The sequence below is a fragment of the Doryrhamphus excisus genome, linkage group LG19 (assembly GCF_037039965.1).
Source record: "Doryrhamphus excisus strain RoL-2023G ecotype Guam linkage group LG19, RoL_Dexc_Guam_v1.1, whole genome shotgun sequence".
Lineage (NCBI taxonomy): Eukaryota > Metazoa > Chordata > Actinopteri > Syngnathiformes > Syngnathidae > Doryrhamphus > Doryrhamphus excisus.
In genome coordinates this window covers 15879651-15894053 of record NC_136375.1, presented here as the reverse complement: position 1 = coordinate 15894053, position 14403 = coordinate 15879651, and the positions used below count along the sequence as shown (strand labels likewise).

Genomic DNA, 14403 nt, shown 5'->3' with positions numbered 1-14403 from the left:
ATAAAAATAAAAACAAAAATAAAAAAAAACTTAAACTATATTAGGAAAGCAGGAAGTGAACAAATGTAACAGTTAGTGATGGTAAAAGTACCAGATGGAGGGGTAGGATTTAATAAGCTTTGCTTCTTCCTACTCCTTTTTGACATGTGGAACTGGGAACTGATTATGGGATGCACTCAATTGGAATCTGATGCATGTTCAAATGAAATTAAATACCAATTACCATTACCATAAACACGCAATGTTGTCCTAAAATGGCGCTCGCAGTGCACAACGCCCACACACGCTCAAGCATCCCAGGATGATCCAAGATGGTGACGTAAACAAACCGACCACTACGTAGGTGAACGCAAGCTAAAGTAAAATGTATGTGATCCAAAAAATGTGCTAACTGGCGTGAATGTTAACCAAGGCACGACTGTAATGCAAAAGGAGAAATGATGTTATGGCATTGCTGGCCATTGAGCCGGCAGCGATCATGTGACGTAGCAACAAGGAAGTTGAAAAACGTAAGGCAAGATCTTACCTGGAGAACAATAACTGCACCATATCAACAAGGGTGTGTTCAGCCGATTTTCTGAGGAGCTCTGTGAGGAACAAAGCCAAAAAAAAAACATAAGATCTGATCTTTCACGGGAAGCTCCTTGTGAACATGAAAAAGGCCACTAACCACTTAAGCGCATCTCAAAGCAGATACGGAAGCAGGACTGCATGATCTCGCAAACCGACTCATTTGTTAGATGGGCTCCGACCGGTGTCAGCAGCAGAGTCCTCAACACCTGGAAGAGGGGTGGAGAGGGCCATGATTCCAGAAGCGTTTGAAGCTACAACCAGAATGAACGTCGTCTCCGAGCGAAGATCACGCTCCGCCGAATGGCGGCAAGCACCTGGAGGATTTTCATCAGCACCACTTCATCGCTTGCAGGGTCTGTTCCCACAAATCTGGCGTGGGTTACGGCATCTGCCATGTTCTCTATAGCCTCAGCTGCACCTTCATGGCCCGCATCTGCAAGTACAACATGGCAGACATGAGACGTGACTATTCTGTGTGCCTTGAGAGATCAGGCAAAACCCTCGAAAATGGCTGTTCAAGACAAAATATTAGGCAAATAAAGTCATAACATGAAAAGAAAAAATAAAGGAAACAAGTTTTTAAATGAAAAAGTTATGATATTATAATAAAGTAAAATATTATATGATTGTTGCATGTGTGAATATGATCAGTGTCACAATACAAGCAGTTGATGTTTGCTAAATACAAGGATGAAGAGTCTTGAACCAGTCATGATGTGCTATACATATCACTATATTGACGGTTACTATGGTAACCATGATGTCATTGGATGCTCATATCACCTCGTACTTCGGTACGGGACAAAAAAATAAAAAATAAAAAAAATAAATAATAAAAAATTAAACTATATTAGGAAAGCAGGAAGTGAACAAATGTAATAATCAAAAATAAAAAAATAAAATAAACACATTATTACAAGTACATTACAAGTATACATACATTAAAATGTATAAAATTTAAAAAATATGATTAAAAAAACAAAAATAAAATAAAATAAAACAAAAACCCTTAAACTATATTAGGAAAGCAGGAAGTGAACAAATGTAACAGTTACTGATTGTAGTACCAGATGGAGGGGTAGGATTTAATAAGCTTTTTAATAAGCTTATTTAAAGCAGGAAGTGAACAAATGTAACAGTTAGTGATTGTAAAAGTACCAAATGGAGGGGTAGGATTTAATAAGCTTTGTTTCTTCCTACTTCTTTTGGATAATAATAAAATACTACATTTTAATATTAAAATAATAAAATACAATTTTTAATAATTAAAAAATAAATAATTAAAATAAATACATTATTACAAGTACTTTACAAGTATAAATACATCAGAATGTATACATTAAAAAAAATATGATTAAAAAACAAAAAGAAAAGAAAATAAAACAAAAAAAACCTTAAACTATATTAGGAAAGCAGGAAGTGAACAAATGTAAGAGTTAGTGATTGTAAAAGTACCAGATGGAGGGGTAGGATTTAATAAGCTTTGCTTCTTCCTACTCCTTTTGGACATGTGGAACAGGGAAAGAAGAACAGTTATTACTGGATCAGCTTTGACGGTGGGAAACACTGACGGACATGCCGGTAGTGTCAATAGCTTGTGTTGTTCTAGTCTTACATACGTGTATGTATGTATGTATGTAGCATTGTGGCTACATGGGTACAAGTAAATTGCACACAAGTGAGCTCAGCCTGCCAGAAGTACTATTTGCTATTTATTGTGTTTCCACGGCGGGACTCCTGAGTTACTGGCGCCCCGACTGGTCTTTTTGTTCTTCCAAACCCTGGGAGCAGATGGGGCCTTCTGTTAGGGGGAGACTTGGACAAATTGGCTGTCAGATGAACATGATCCGGTGTTTTTGAAATAGGAGCGGCAGGAAAGCTCCCTGCCAGCTTGTTTCTCATCACATCACCTCGGAAAGGAGCAATTCAGGGTCATGAGAGGGTGGAGGAGATGCACGGATGGAAAGGTTGACAAACATGGCACCAGTCACCACGTAAACAGTACCAAGCCCACCAAAACTAAGTGACTGCTAGAGGTATGGATAGTTACTATAAAGCACAGCTGTCCAAACCTTTTTTTTTCCTCCTTCCAGGGTCATGGAGCCAAAAAGGAAAGGATGAAACTTGGAAACTTTCATATATTAGTAAAATAGGATGAGAGGTGAAATATACATATAAAAAAAAAGAGGAAAAAATCTTTACATAATGGTACCCATTATGTCTTTGTATGGTCATATCACCTTGTACTTCGGTACATGACAAATAAAATAATAAACAATAATATAAATATAATATATAAATATATAATAATAATAATAATAATAAATAAAAACAAATCAAAACAAATTAATAAAATGAAGTAAAAACTTCAATTATATTAGGAAAGCAGGAAGTGAACAAATGTAACAGTTAGTGATTGTAAAAGTACCAGATGGAGGGGTAGGATTTAATAAGTTTTGCTTCTTCCTACTCCTTTTGGACATGTGGAACTGGGGACTGATTATGGGATGCACTCATTTGTAATCTGATGCATGTTCAAATGAAATTAAACCATTACCATGTTCTTCTAATACGATAACTTTATTCCTATGTTTTCACTTGATTATCAAAATACTGTATACAACTTAAATATGTTGAATGTTCTCAAATATCTTACTTTTTATTTTTCTACACAAAATAAGATGAAAAATAAATAAACAAATCAAGAATAAAGAAAATCAATCAGTAATAAATAAATATAATAATAATAAAACGGCAAATAATAAAAACTTATAGACATACAACATATAGTTGGTGGGTAGACAAATGATTTTTTTCAGATTAAAATAAACAAAGCATTATTAGAGCCCTGTAGACATGACAAAACACGACTATAGTCACATTTATACTCTTTTTATTTACAACATATTGCGCAACTGCAGGGTCTCGAGACACATGCTAACTCGCAAACTCGAGAGCTGGCAACCTAAACGGTAGCCTTCAAGTAATTTCCTTTAAACTTAAATAGCCAAAAACTTACCACTTCCACACGGATAGGGAGGATAACTATTAACAGTTACAGTGAAGAAAATAAGTATTTGAACACCCTGCTATTTTGCTATTTCTCCCACTTAGAAATCATGGAGGGGTCTGAAATTTTCATCGTAGGTGCATGTCCACTGTGAGAGAGATAAACTAAAAAGAAAAATCCAGAAATCACAATGCATGATTTTTTAACAATTTATTTGTGTGATACAGCTGCAAATAAGTATTTGAACACCTGTGTATCATCTAGAATTCTGACCCTGAAAGACCTGTTAGTCTGCCCATTAGAAGTCCACCTGCACTCCATGTATCATCCTGAATCAGATGCACCTGTTTGAGGTCGTTAGCTGCATAAAGACACCTGTCCACCCCATACAATCAGTAAGACTTTAACTTGTAACATGGCGAAGACCAAAGAGCTGTCCAAAGACACCAGAGACAAAATTGTACACCTCCACAAGGCTGGAAAGGGCTACGGAGCAATTACCAAGCAGCTTGGTGAAAAAAGGTCCACTGTTGGAGCTATCATTAGAAAATGGAAGAAGCTAAACATGACGGTCAATCTCAATCGGAGTGGAGCCCCATGCAAGATATCACCTCGTGGGGTCTCAATGATTCTAAGAAAGGTGAGGAATCAGCCCAGAACTACACGACAGGACTTGGTTAATGACCTGAAAAGAGCTGGGACCACCGTTTCCAAGGTTACTGTAGGTAATACACTAAGACGTCATGATGTGAAATCATGCATGGCACGAAAGGTTCCCCTGCTTAAACCAGCACATGTCAAGGCCCGTCTTAAGTTTGCATATGACCATTTGGATGATACAGAGGAGTCATGGGAGAAAGTTTTATGGTCAGATGAGACCAAAATAGAACTTTTTGGTCATAATTCCAATAAGCGTGTTTGGAGGAAGAAGAATGAAGAGTACAATCCGAAGAACACCATCCCTACTGTGAAGCATGGGGGTGGTAGCATCATGCTTTGGGGGTGTTTTTCTGCACATGGGACAGGACGAGTGCACTGCATTAAAGAGAGGATGACTGGGGCCGTGTATTGTGAGATTTTGGGGAACAACCTCCTTCCCTCTGTCAGAGCATTGAAGATGGGTCGTGGCTGGGTCTTCCAACACGACAACGACCCGAAGCACACAGCCAGGAAAACCAAGGAGTGGCTCCGTAAGAAGCATATCAAGGTTCTAGCATGGCCCAGCCAGTCTCCAGACCTGAACCCAATCGAAAATCTTTGGAGGGAGCTCAAACTCCGTGTTTCTCAGCGACAGCCCAGAAACCTGACTGATCTAGAGAAGATCTGTGTGGAGGAGTGGGCCAAGATCCCTCCTGCAGTGTGTGCAAACCTGGTGAAAAACTACAGGAAACGTTTGACCTCTGTAATAGCAAACAAAGGCTACTGTACCAAATATTAACATTCATTTTCTCAGGTGTTCAAATACTTATTTGCAGCTGTATCACACAAATAAATTGTTAAAAAATCATGCATTGTGATTTCTGGATTTTTCTTTTTAGTTTATCTCTCTCACAGTGGACATGCACCTACGATGAAAATTTCAGACCCCTCCATGATTTCTAAGTGGGAGAAATAGCAAAATAGCACGGTGTTCAAATACTTATTTTCTTCACTGTATTTAACCTTTAACATGAACATTAATCAAATGTAATAATTTTTTCTGGGTACATGATACCATACAGCAGTGGTCCCCAAACTAAGGCCCGGGGGCCGGACACGGCCCACTTCCACATTTGACCCGGCCCCTTGAACAATAAAGCATGTACATTTTTCTGTCATAGAACTGGAAATGGTAACCTATTGTGAGCAGCGTGACTACAACCACACCATGCCCCAGTCATAGAACATAAACAAACAAACGACCCTGACCCTGGCCCCCCTTCAGAGGAGGGAAAAGTCATGTGGCCCTCACTGGAAAAAGTTTGGGGACCCCTGCCATACAGCATCCATATCAAACTTGCGCGGGCCGCACTAACATTAAACTTTCATATCAAGGCAGGGGGCCTCAAACTAGTGTCCTGTGGGCCACGTGTTTGAGACCCCTGTCATAGATGGTTATCTATGACAGCAGCAAAAACACAAATGTTTATTAAGCACTTTAAAAGGAAAAGGCTTCTTCGACTTTTCACCTGATGCATGCGTTGTGTTTGAAGATTTATTTTCTTCTCCGGTAGAACTTGTGGTTGTTTAAGAAGAATAAAAGCAGCCAAAAGGACTGATACCTTTATATAATGATCTTCCTGTATAGACTCGTGACGGCAGCACCCTGATTAGCACAAGAAGCTTTTGGATCCACGGCCAGGAGATGGCAGTGCTTGACAACAGATGTTGAACTTGTACTGATGCCTCCACTGCAGCTCTTATTAACTCTTTCAATGCCGGCCATTTTTCACCATTTTCATTGATTTTCCCAGGCACACAGAATATTGTCCTTCGGGGGGCTATATTGAGATGGTACATACCAAAAGATTAATTACAATCTATTTATCTATGTGTGTGCATGTGTTTAAGTGTCCCTTCAACGGGTAACCTTGTGTATGCTACTGCATCTATGACTTGGGAGAATGCACCTCTGCCCCCTTGTGGCCGTTTTTAAAGCTTCATACTGCACCGAACACCAGCTCTAATATTAAGCAGTTGCATCGTCACCTCTTTATGTCTTTTGCACACACAAAAACCCTAAAAGATTTATAAATACGTGTTTGGGATCGTGTTTCGGGGGTTGAAAAGAATGTCCCCTGGTGCGCATACGGCTGATATCACTCCATGCTACTTTGCTAGCATGTTAGCACACACTCTGTAATCACATGGGCTATAAACAGTAACAGTCTGGAATGGACTCTTTATATAGGAGTGCAGTGTTGTCGTTGGCCAATCATTTTCCAGGATGTCTTTAACACGAATGAACCACGAATCATGTACTTCCTGTGTACAGTAAGTGATGAAATGGCTAATACGGCGAGGAATTTGTAAGAAGCAGGATAGCCAAACAGCTTACCGATTAGGCCGTACGATAGGAACTTGTTGACAGACGTCAAGGCGAGACCCGTTATTGGTCCCGTGGTGTCCTCCGATCGCACAACCTCTAGGAAGGGTCTTAGAAAGACATTGGGTTCCACATCTGACAGCTCTGTCAATGAAGGAAGCAGAGGGACATATCAGATATGTAGTCATACATCATGGCATAAAAAATATGAATTATATACACGTACACACACTTTGCACTGTTGGATCATTAGGAGGTCTTAAGGACCACAGGTTAAAACCCCCCTAAAACCTCATTACATTTGTTCACTTCCTGCCTTTCTAATAAGATAAAGTTTTTTTTTTTAATTATTATTATTTTGTATTTTTATTTATTTTTTGTCACATACTGAAGTAGGAGGTGATATGAGCATCCAATGCCATAATGGGTACCATGGTAACTGTCAATATAGTGATATATATATAGCACTTCATGTCCAAAAGGAGTAGGAAGAAGCAAAGCTTATTAAATCCTACCCAACTATTTGGTACTTTTACAATCACTAACTCTTACATTTGTTCACTTCCTGCTTTCCTAATATAATTGAAGTTTTAAATTTTTTTTACTTTATTTTATTAATTTTTTTGTATTTGTTTTTTATTTTAATTTTTTTTTAATTAAATTTTTTTGTCACGTACTGAAGTACTCTGTGATATGAGCATCCAATGCCATAATGTGTACCATAGTAAGTGTCAATATAGTGATATATATAGCACATCATGACTGGTTCTAGACTCTTCATCCTTGGATTTAGCAAACATCGACTGCTTGTATTGTTTCTTGAATTGGCTCATCATTGTGCAGTGTTTGATTTCCTTACTCAATCCCATAGTTTGATTCCACATACTGAAATGCTATGGCTTTTTAACATAGTCCTAGCATAGAAGTGTTTTAAATTGTGAATTTAGAAATAAGTAGTTAGTATGTTCTCTGTAGGCGGCATTATGAATTATCCTTACTGGCCTTTTTTGCAGTACATTTAACGAGTGAAGATTGCTTTTATAGTTATTAGCCCATATTTCCACACAATAAGAAAGATATGGTAGAACAAGAGAGCAATAAAGAGGTGATGACAGTGTGAATACCTGACAATAAATCACATTCAATACACATTTTCACAAAGACGTTGCCGCTTAAAGGTTGTGCTCTTCAACCTCTCATCAACATCTTGATCAGGAGTGTATATATTTATTGTATATATTTACAGTTCAAAGAGTCCAAAATAGAGTATGGTTGGTTTAGCACTGACATGTCAAGCACGGGTAAATGAAAGTTAAAGTCAAGGACAGAGCTCAATGCGGCATATATCTTCTCATGTCATCATTTCATTGCCATCTTCAACCTTTCATGACTTCAACAACCTCTCTTTCTCAGCTATCTTCCAAGAGTGAACGAGGGTCATGAGGCCATGGCAAAAAAAAAAACAAACAAACAGAAAGAGCCAAGTAAAAAAACGACTGGGACATTTCACGGTGAAATGTGGCGTACATGTCACAGCGATGGCGTGGACTTGCTCCACTCAACATCGTACCAGCTGGGCTTCTAAAATGTCCGGTCTATTCTTATTCCAACGTACTGCATCGGGCTCTCTTTTCACCTTGGCTTCGATGTACTTTGTGTTAAAGGTGACACACGGATTCATCCATATGAAGTACTTCATGTTGTCATAACACTACTACATACTGTTAAAAAAAACTACATTACTAGATTCAAAGATAAAGGAATAAAAAGGCAATTTATTGTCCCACGACTTTCAGTGGTCAACAACAACAACAACAACAACAACAACAAGTTAGTATCGGTGGAAGCCGGGCGCTCTAATCAATCCGTCAATAGATCCTGATGAAGACTTGATCAGACGTGATCACGCTGTAAGTACTCCGCCTGCTTTGCCAAAGCCCAGAGAGATTGTGGTATTGATCTGGCTGGCCGTCACCTTAAATAAAGCCTCAATGGGGCTCACTTTTCCACTCAAGCCCTGGTCACGGTGAGGCAATCATTCCACACTGATAGACCAATCCAGACCACGAGAAAAGAGCATTGGAAGGTTTTGTATCTGTATCTTGGAGAAATGTTTCTTTTGTAAAAAGGCTACAAAATCATGGTCATGTCAGTACAAAAGCTTTGTCTGCCTTTGCTCGATTTTTACCAATTGTTTTTATTAACATTTGATTGAGGGCGGCACAGTGGTCTAGTGGTTAGCGCACAGACCTCACAGCTAGGAGACCAGAGTTCACTTCCACACTCGGCCATCTCTGTGTGGAGTTTGCATGTTCTCCCCGTGCATGCGTGGGTTTTCTCCGGTTTCCTCCCACATTCCAAAAACATGCTAGGTTAATTAGCCACTCCATATTGTCCATAGGTATGAATGTGAGTGTGAATTGTCTATATTTGCCCTGTGATTGGCTGGCGACCAGTCCAGGGTGTACAAAACACTATAGTCACTTTTTTTTTTTTTTTACAACATATTGCGCAACTGCAGGGTCTTGAGACACATGCTAACTCGCAAACTAGAGAGCTAGCGACCTAAACGGTAGCCTCCAAGTTATTTCCTTTAAACTTAAAAAGCCAAAAACATACCACTTCCACACGGATAGGGAGGATAACTATTAACAGTTATTTAACCTTTAACATGAACATGAATCAAACGTAATAATTTTTTCTGGGTACATGATACCATACTTGCGCGGGCCACACTAACATTAAACTTTCATATCAAGGCGGGGGCCTCAAACTCATGTCCTGCGGGCCACATTTGGGCTGCATTTTGGTATTGAAATCCTTAAGCAAAGATTGATTTAAGCTGCTTTTGTATCGATATAAGCAGACCAAATTGGCTGGCGGGAGATGAAAAGGGCATCGTAGTAACCGGATTATCATAATAACCAGGTATCGTACTAACAGAGCTAATTATATCATAAAAGACTAGAAATTTGCCAGGAAATGAAAATAGTATCGTAATAAGTAGTAATTCGTTTTAACCGATATCGATATAACGAGACTTTACTGTATTAAACATATGGAACATATAACATATTTAAGTCATAGTGACGACTCATATAAAAGTAACTTCTGTGCAAGGCCAAGATGAGCATAATTTCTGAAATCTAGCCGTGTGCCAATAGCGAGCGACCGCGGGCCCGAGCCCGTCTTTCTGCTTGACGAGGTAGCGAGAGCGTCCTGCCCTGTGTGGATTAGCATTCCAAGTGAACTCAGCAAAAAGAGAAAAAAGAGGGGGAGTTTGGGAGGTTGGGGGTGGGGGGGGTGAACCTTTGCCCCCGTGAGAGCAGCTCAGGATGAAGCTGGCTTACTGCAGAAACAGGAGCCATCTTTAACACATGCACATCTATTGGCAGTGAAGCAGAAAGGGCTTACAATGAAAGCGAGCTTGCAGACAGACATTATTATGCAGACAACGAAATACAAACAATGCCCACATTGTAGCAAAACCTGAGCATAAAACACATCTGGAGCCCACAGGATGATCGGAAGGCTATCTAAGCAGAGTCAGGAGTTATCCAAACAGGACAGTCTTGGTGCTGAGGAGGGCAGCCAGTACATCAAAAGCAGAGGAGGATTATACTTCAACTCTACTCTTCAATTTAGGCAGGCTTTACATTTCACAGTAAATCCATTCAAGTATGTGGTGCGGGGCTATTTATTTAACCTTGAATACATGTGTAGTGTCTTCATATTTTTATTAGGTGTAGTGTTCCTGCTAGCTTTACGGCTATTGATAGAATCCCATAACGTCAAAAAGGCGGCTAGTCCACAATGACGTCTTGTTGTGTTAAACTCATATTGGGACATGTTTGTATAGCATATCTATATACTGTGCATCTTTTTGGTTGGTTAAGTTACTGTGTGATGAATTGACTGTTTTTGGTAAAGTGTTTGACAGATGACTCCATGGGTCAGATGGTTTATGTTGAGTTTATGAGTTAGACTTTAGCTGCTCTGCCGTACGTATATATATATTTTTTTAAGTTGCTGCTTCTGCACCAGAATTGATGGTATTTACCAATCAGGCACAGTATGGATGCTAATCAAAATATCCTAAGAACGTTCCCGTGTGGACAGGGCCTTGTTTCAACACTTTCCTATGGACTGAAGATTTGGCTGATCGGACATGATGACAAACGGCTAAGCCAGGGGTGGGCAAACTACGGCCCGGGGGCCACATCCGGCCCGCCAAGTGTTTGAATACGGCCCGCCCAATCTTTCCAAAGTATTTCATTTAAACTCAACATACAACCTGGCATCATGGCCTGAGCCAACCTTTTGATGGTTTTATCAATTTCGTTTTTTGACATGGTCTGTTGTTTACAAAGTGCTCCTGAAAAAAGGGACACAAGCACATAATAATAATAATTATTATTACATTATTATAATTATTATTAGAACTATGATTATTATAATTATTATATTAATGCTAATTATTATATTAATTATATATAATATTATTGTTATATTTGCATATTTTACATAATAATAATATAATAATTATTATTGTAATTTTATTGTAATTATTATAATATTTTATTATTTTTTAAATATTTAAATATAAATATAAAATCATAAATACTAATAGCAGATTGCTTGACAATTTTACAGATACAATAATACCAGGTGGACTGTTACATGTAAAATATATAGTCTGCCCCTCCGAGTCAAAAAGGGCCCATGTCCCATCATGGCTCCCGTACGTACCCGTGTATATGTAAGGCAGTAAGTAGCCCAAAACCAAACAATGATGGTTATTGATTTATTTTTTGCCTAAAATGAAACCAGGCCATCAGTTGCAGTGCCGTGCTTCCTGATAGGACATACGCCGCATCAACAAAGCTTATCAATGACAACACCTCCCTCTAACTTTAGTCTAAGGCTGGGGTGTCCAAAGTGTAGCCCTTGGCCCATTTGAGACATGCAACTGTTATTTTATTGCCCCCGCAGCACACTCTCAATATATAATTTAGCAAGAAACTACAAAAATTGGAACATCAGTTTGTGGTTTTACAAGAATAAAGTGAAAATATTGAAATCAAAGTTTGGACATCGCTGGACTCAGTAAGGTCTTGAACTACTAAATCCAAATGCAAGGTTTCTCATGCCTTCACAAATACATTTGGATTTAGTTTTGGCATCATGCCCTTCATAATGGGACTGTGTGTGTGTCTTGTTGTTCCAATGCCGTACAGTAGATGGCGGCGGAACTCTGCTCTTTAACACACCACACGGGATGAGCACAAAGCTCAATTAACTCGCCGTAATGCATCTGTTCATCAGCGCATGTGCAATAATGATGTTTACGCTAACTTTAAAATCCCCACACACACTTCCACGGAGCACAGGAAACATGGTGAGTGCTTTTTTTCCATTTGTGTTGTACAGTACATGCATGTGTGCTTACTGCTACACCAAATAAAAGCAACACTTGGACGTCGAGTTCATGTTGTGTTGGAAATAATTCAAAAAGATATGAGATACCAAACAAAAAAGCTCAGATTGACCCGTCCACAAACAAATGCAGATTAAATATGATCATTTATAGCAATCTACTCATTTCATGTCTACTATGTTACACTCTTCCGCACGCTGTGTGTATGCTAGCGGCCCCGCCTCCACCCACGGAGACATAAGGTTCTCAACCCGTTTAAGTCGTACTTCTATGGAACAATTGTGCTTCAATGTTCTCTTTGGAGGTGGGAGATTTGGAGACGTACATTTTCATTCATTTTTTATTATTATTATTATACAGTAAAGTCTCGTTATATCGATATTCTCGGGAGTCGGAAAAAATACCGATATAACCGGACTATCCATATATCCGATCCTGCGCCGAACTGCATTAAAAGTGGGCGGATCTTTGATATGGCATGTAATTTTCTCCTTGAGTTCATGGATTGCGTATCTAGCATGCGTTTGTACTACTACCGGTTACCGGGACATAATTCACCCCGGAACTATCGATAGGGAAGGTGTTGCCACCCGGAGGGGTAGGCGCGAGGGACGGGTGTTTTCCGCTGTGTGTGCTGCACTCTGGTGGTGGAAGTGTGAAAAGTTGACTGGAAGCAGCCGTTCGCCGTGTTCTTTTTTGGTATTGAAATCCTTAAGCAAAGATTGACTTAAGCTGCTTTTGTATCGATATAAGCAGACCAAATTGGCTGGCAGGAGATGAAAAGGGCATCGTAGTAACCGGATTATCATAATAACCGTGTATCGTACTAACAGAGCTAATTATATCATAAAAGACTAGAAATTTGCCGGGAAATGAAAATAGTATCGTAATAAGTAGTAATTCGTTATAACCGATATCGATATAACGAGACTTTACTGTATTATGATTATTGTTACAGACCTATTACAACCAGCCCTATTTAACACACATGACTCCATTTTCACTGCTTGCCTGTCTTGGAGCCTGGCTGGCACTGTGTTGCTCTGCAGCTGTTATCCTGCACATAAAATGTATTTTCTATGCTGCATCGTTCACACACAGGCCATATTATTTCAGCACACAACTGGCCAACCTCCAAAAGCTATTCAGTGTGTCTGTGATCAAAAAAAAAGTAGGTTTTATCATTTAATCCATGCATGCGTACACTCATTCACAATGCAGTATGTACTGTACTGCATGCTAGTTCTAGTATCTTCCGTCGTGTTTATGTCGCAGAGGTAAAATCCATAGTCACCCAAATAAAGCAACATGGCTGTCAAAAGGAAATACAGAAATCAATTGTAATCATTGTAAACTATACTTCATGTAAAAGTAGTGCTTGAAACAATACAAGGGTATAAGAGCTCGGGAAATGCGGAAAATCCATCCAAGTGTGTGTGTGTGTGTGTGTGTGTGTGTGTGTGTGTGTGTGAGATCCTTGTTTGTTTCACCTGTTGCACTCCTTCAATTCTCCGCTAATGGCATTCCCATGAGGTTGGAGATTCCAGACAGCACACACTGTAAAGACAGACTCCACTGTGCTCTCATAAGACACAATATCCAACACTTTCATCACAACAGTGTTGGAATACCGGCAATCACTCCTTGCCTCCGCCAGATGCATTCAGGAACAATCCCATCACAACAACGTCTTTATTATTGCGTGTATGCGTCGATATCATCGACTGTACATATATGCACTGTGTATGTATATGTATAATGTAAATTAGGGCTGTCAATTGAGTTAAATATTAGATCGTGATTAATCACATTTTGGGGCCATAGTTAACTCATAATTACATTTAATCGCATACGGAAATACGTTTTTATCGATAATAAGTAGGGGAAATATCTTTGTGGTAAACGAACAAAAATTACATCAATTTGGGAACGTTGGGGGCGGCACGGCGGTATAGTGGTTAGCGCGCAGACCTCACAGCTAGGAGACCAGGGTTCAATTCCACCCTCGGCCATCTCTGTGTGGAGTTTGCATGTGTGGGTTTTCTCTGGGTACTCCGGTTTCCTCCCACATTCCAAAAAAAAACATGCTAGGTTAATTAGCCACTCCAAATTGTCCATAGGTATGAATGTGAGTGTGAATGGTTGTTTGTCTATATGTGCCCTGGGATTGGCTGGGCCATTATTTATAAAAAAAAATACAGTCAGCAAGCATATGTTTGTATTACGATGTTTCTTTATTATTTGCACATTAGCTCTTAAACGCGCCCACAAACATTCCGCAAATACCGGATGTGAGCAAGTGAGACCTCTCACACTAACTATGTTTTTGTTTATTTGTGTCAGCTCAAAATAAGATTT

The 14403-nt window shown here is 39.3% G+C and overlaps 1 protein-coding gene across 3 annotated transcripts in view; it reads right to left on the bottom strand.

Moving 5' to 3' along the window:
• The window catches only part of gbf1 (golgi brefeldin A resistant guanine nucleotide exchange factor 1), a 66876-nt gene that overhangs the window by 30928 nt on the left and 21545 nt on the right, over nt 1-14403 (bottom strand). For all 3 annotated transcript variants that reach the window (XM_058056269.2, XM_058056270.2, XM_078798895.1), the window contains exons 4-7: nt 6621-6752; nt 888-1006; nt 671-779; nt 527-587 (exon numbers count right to left, since the gene is read on the bottom strand). In XM_058056269.2, the coding sequence (XP_057912252.2) occupies nt 527-587; nt 671-779; nt 888-1006; nt 6621-6752 (421 nt within the window). The remainder of the gene's footprint in view (nt 1-526; nt 588-670; nt 780-887; nt 1007-6620; nt 6753-14403) is intronic.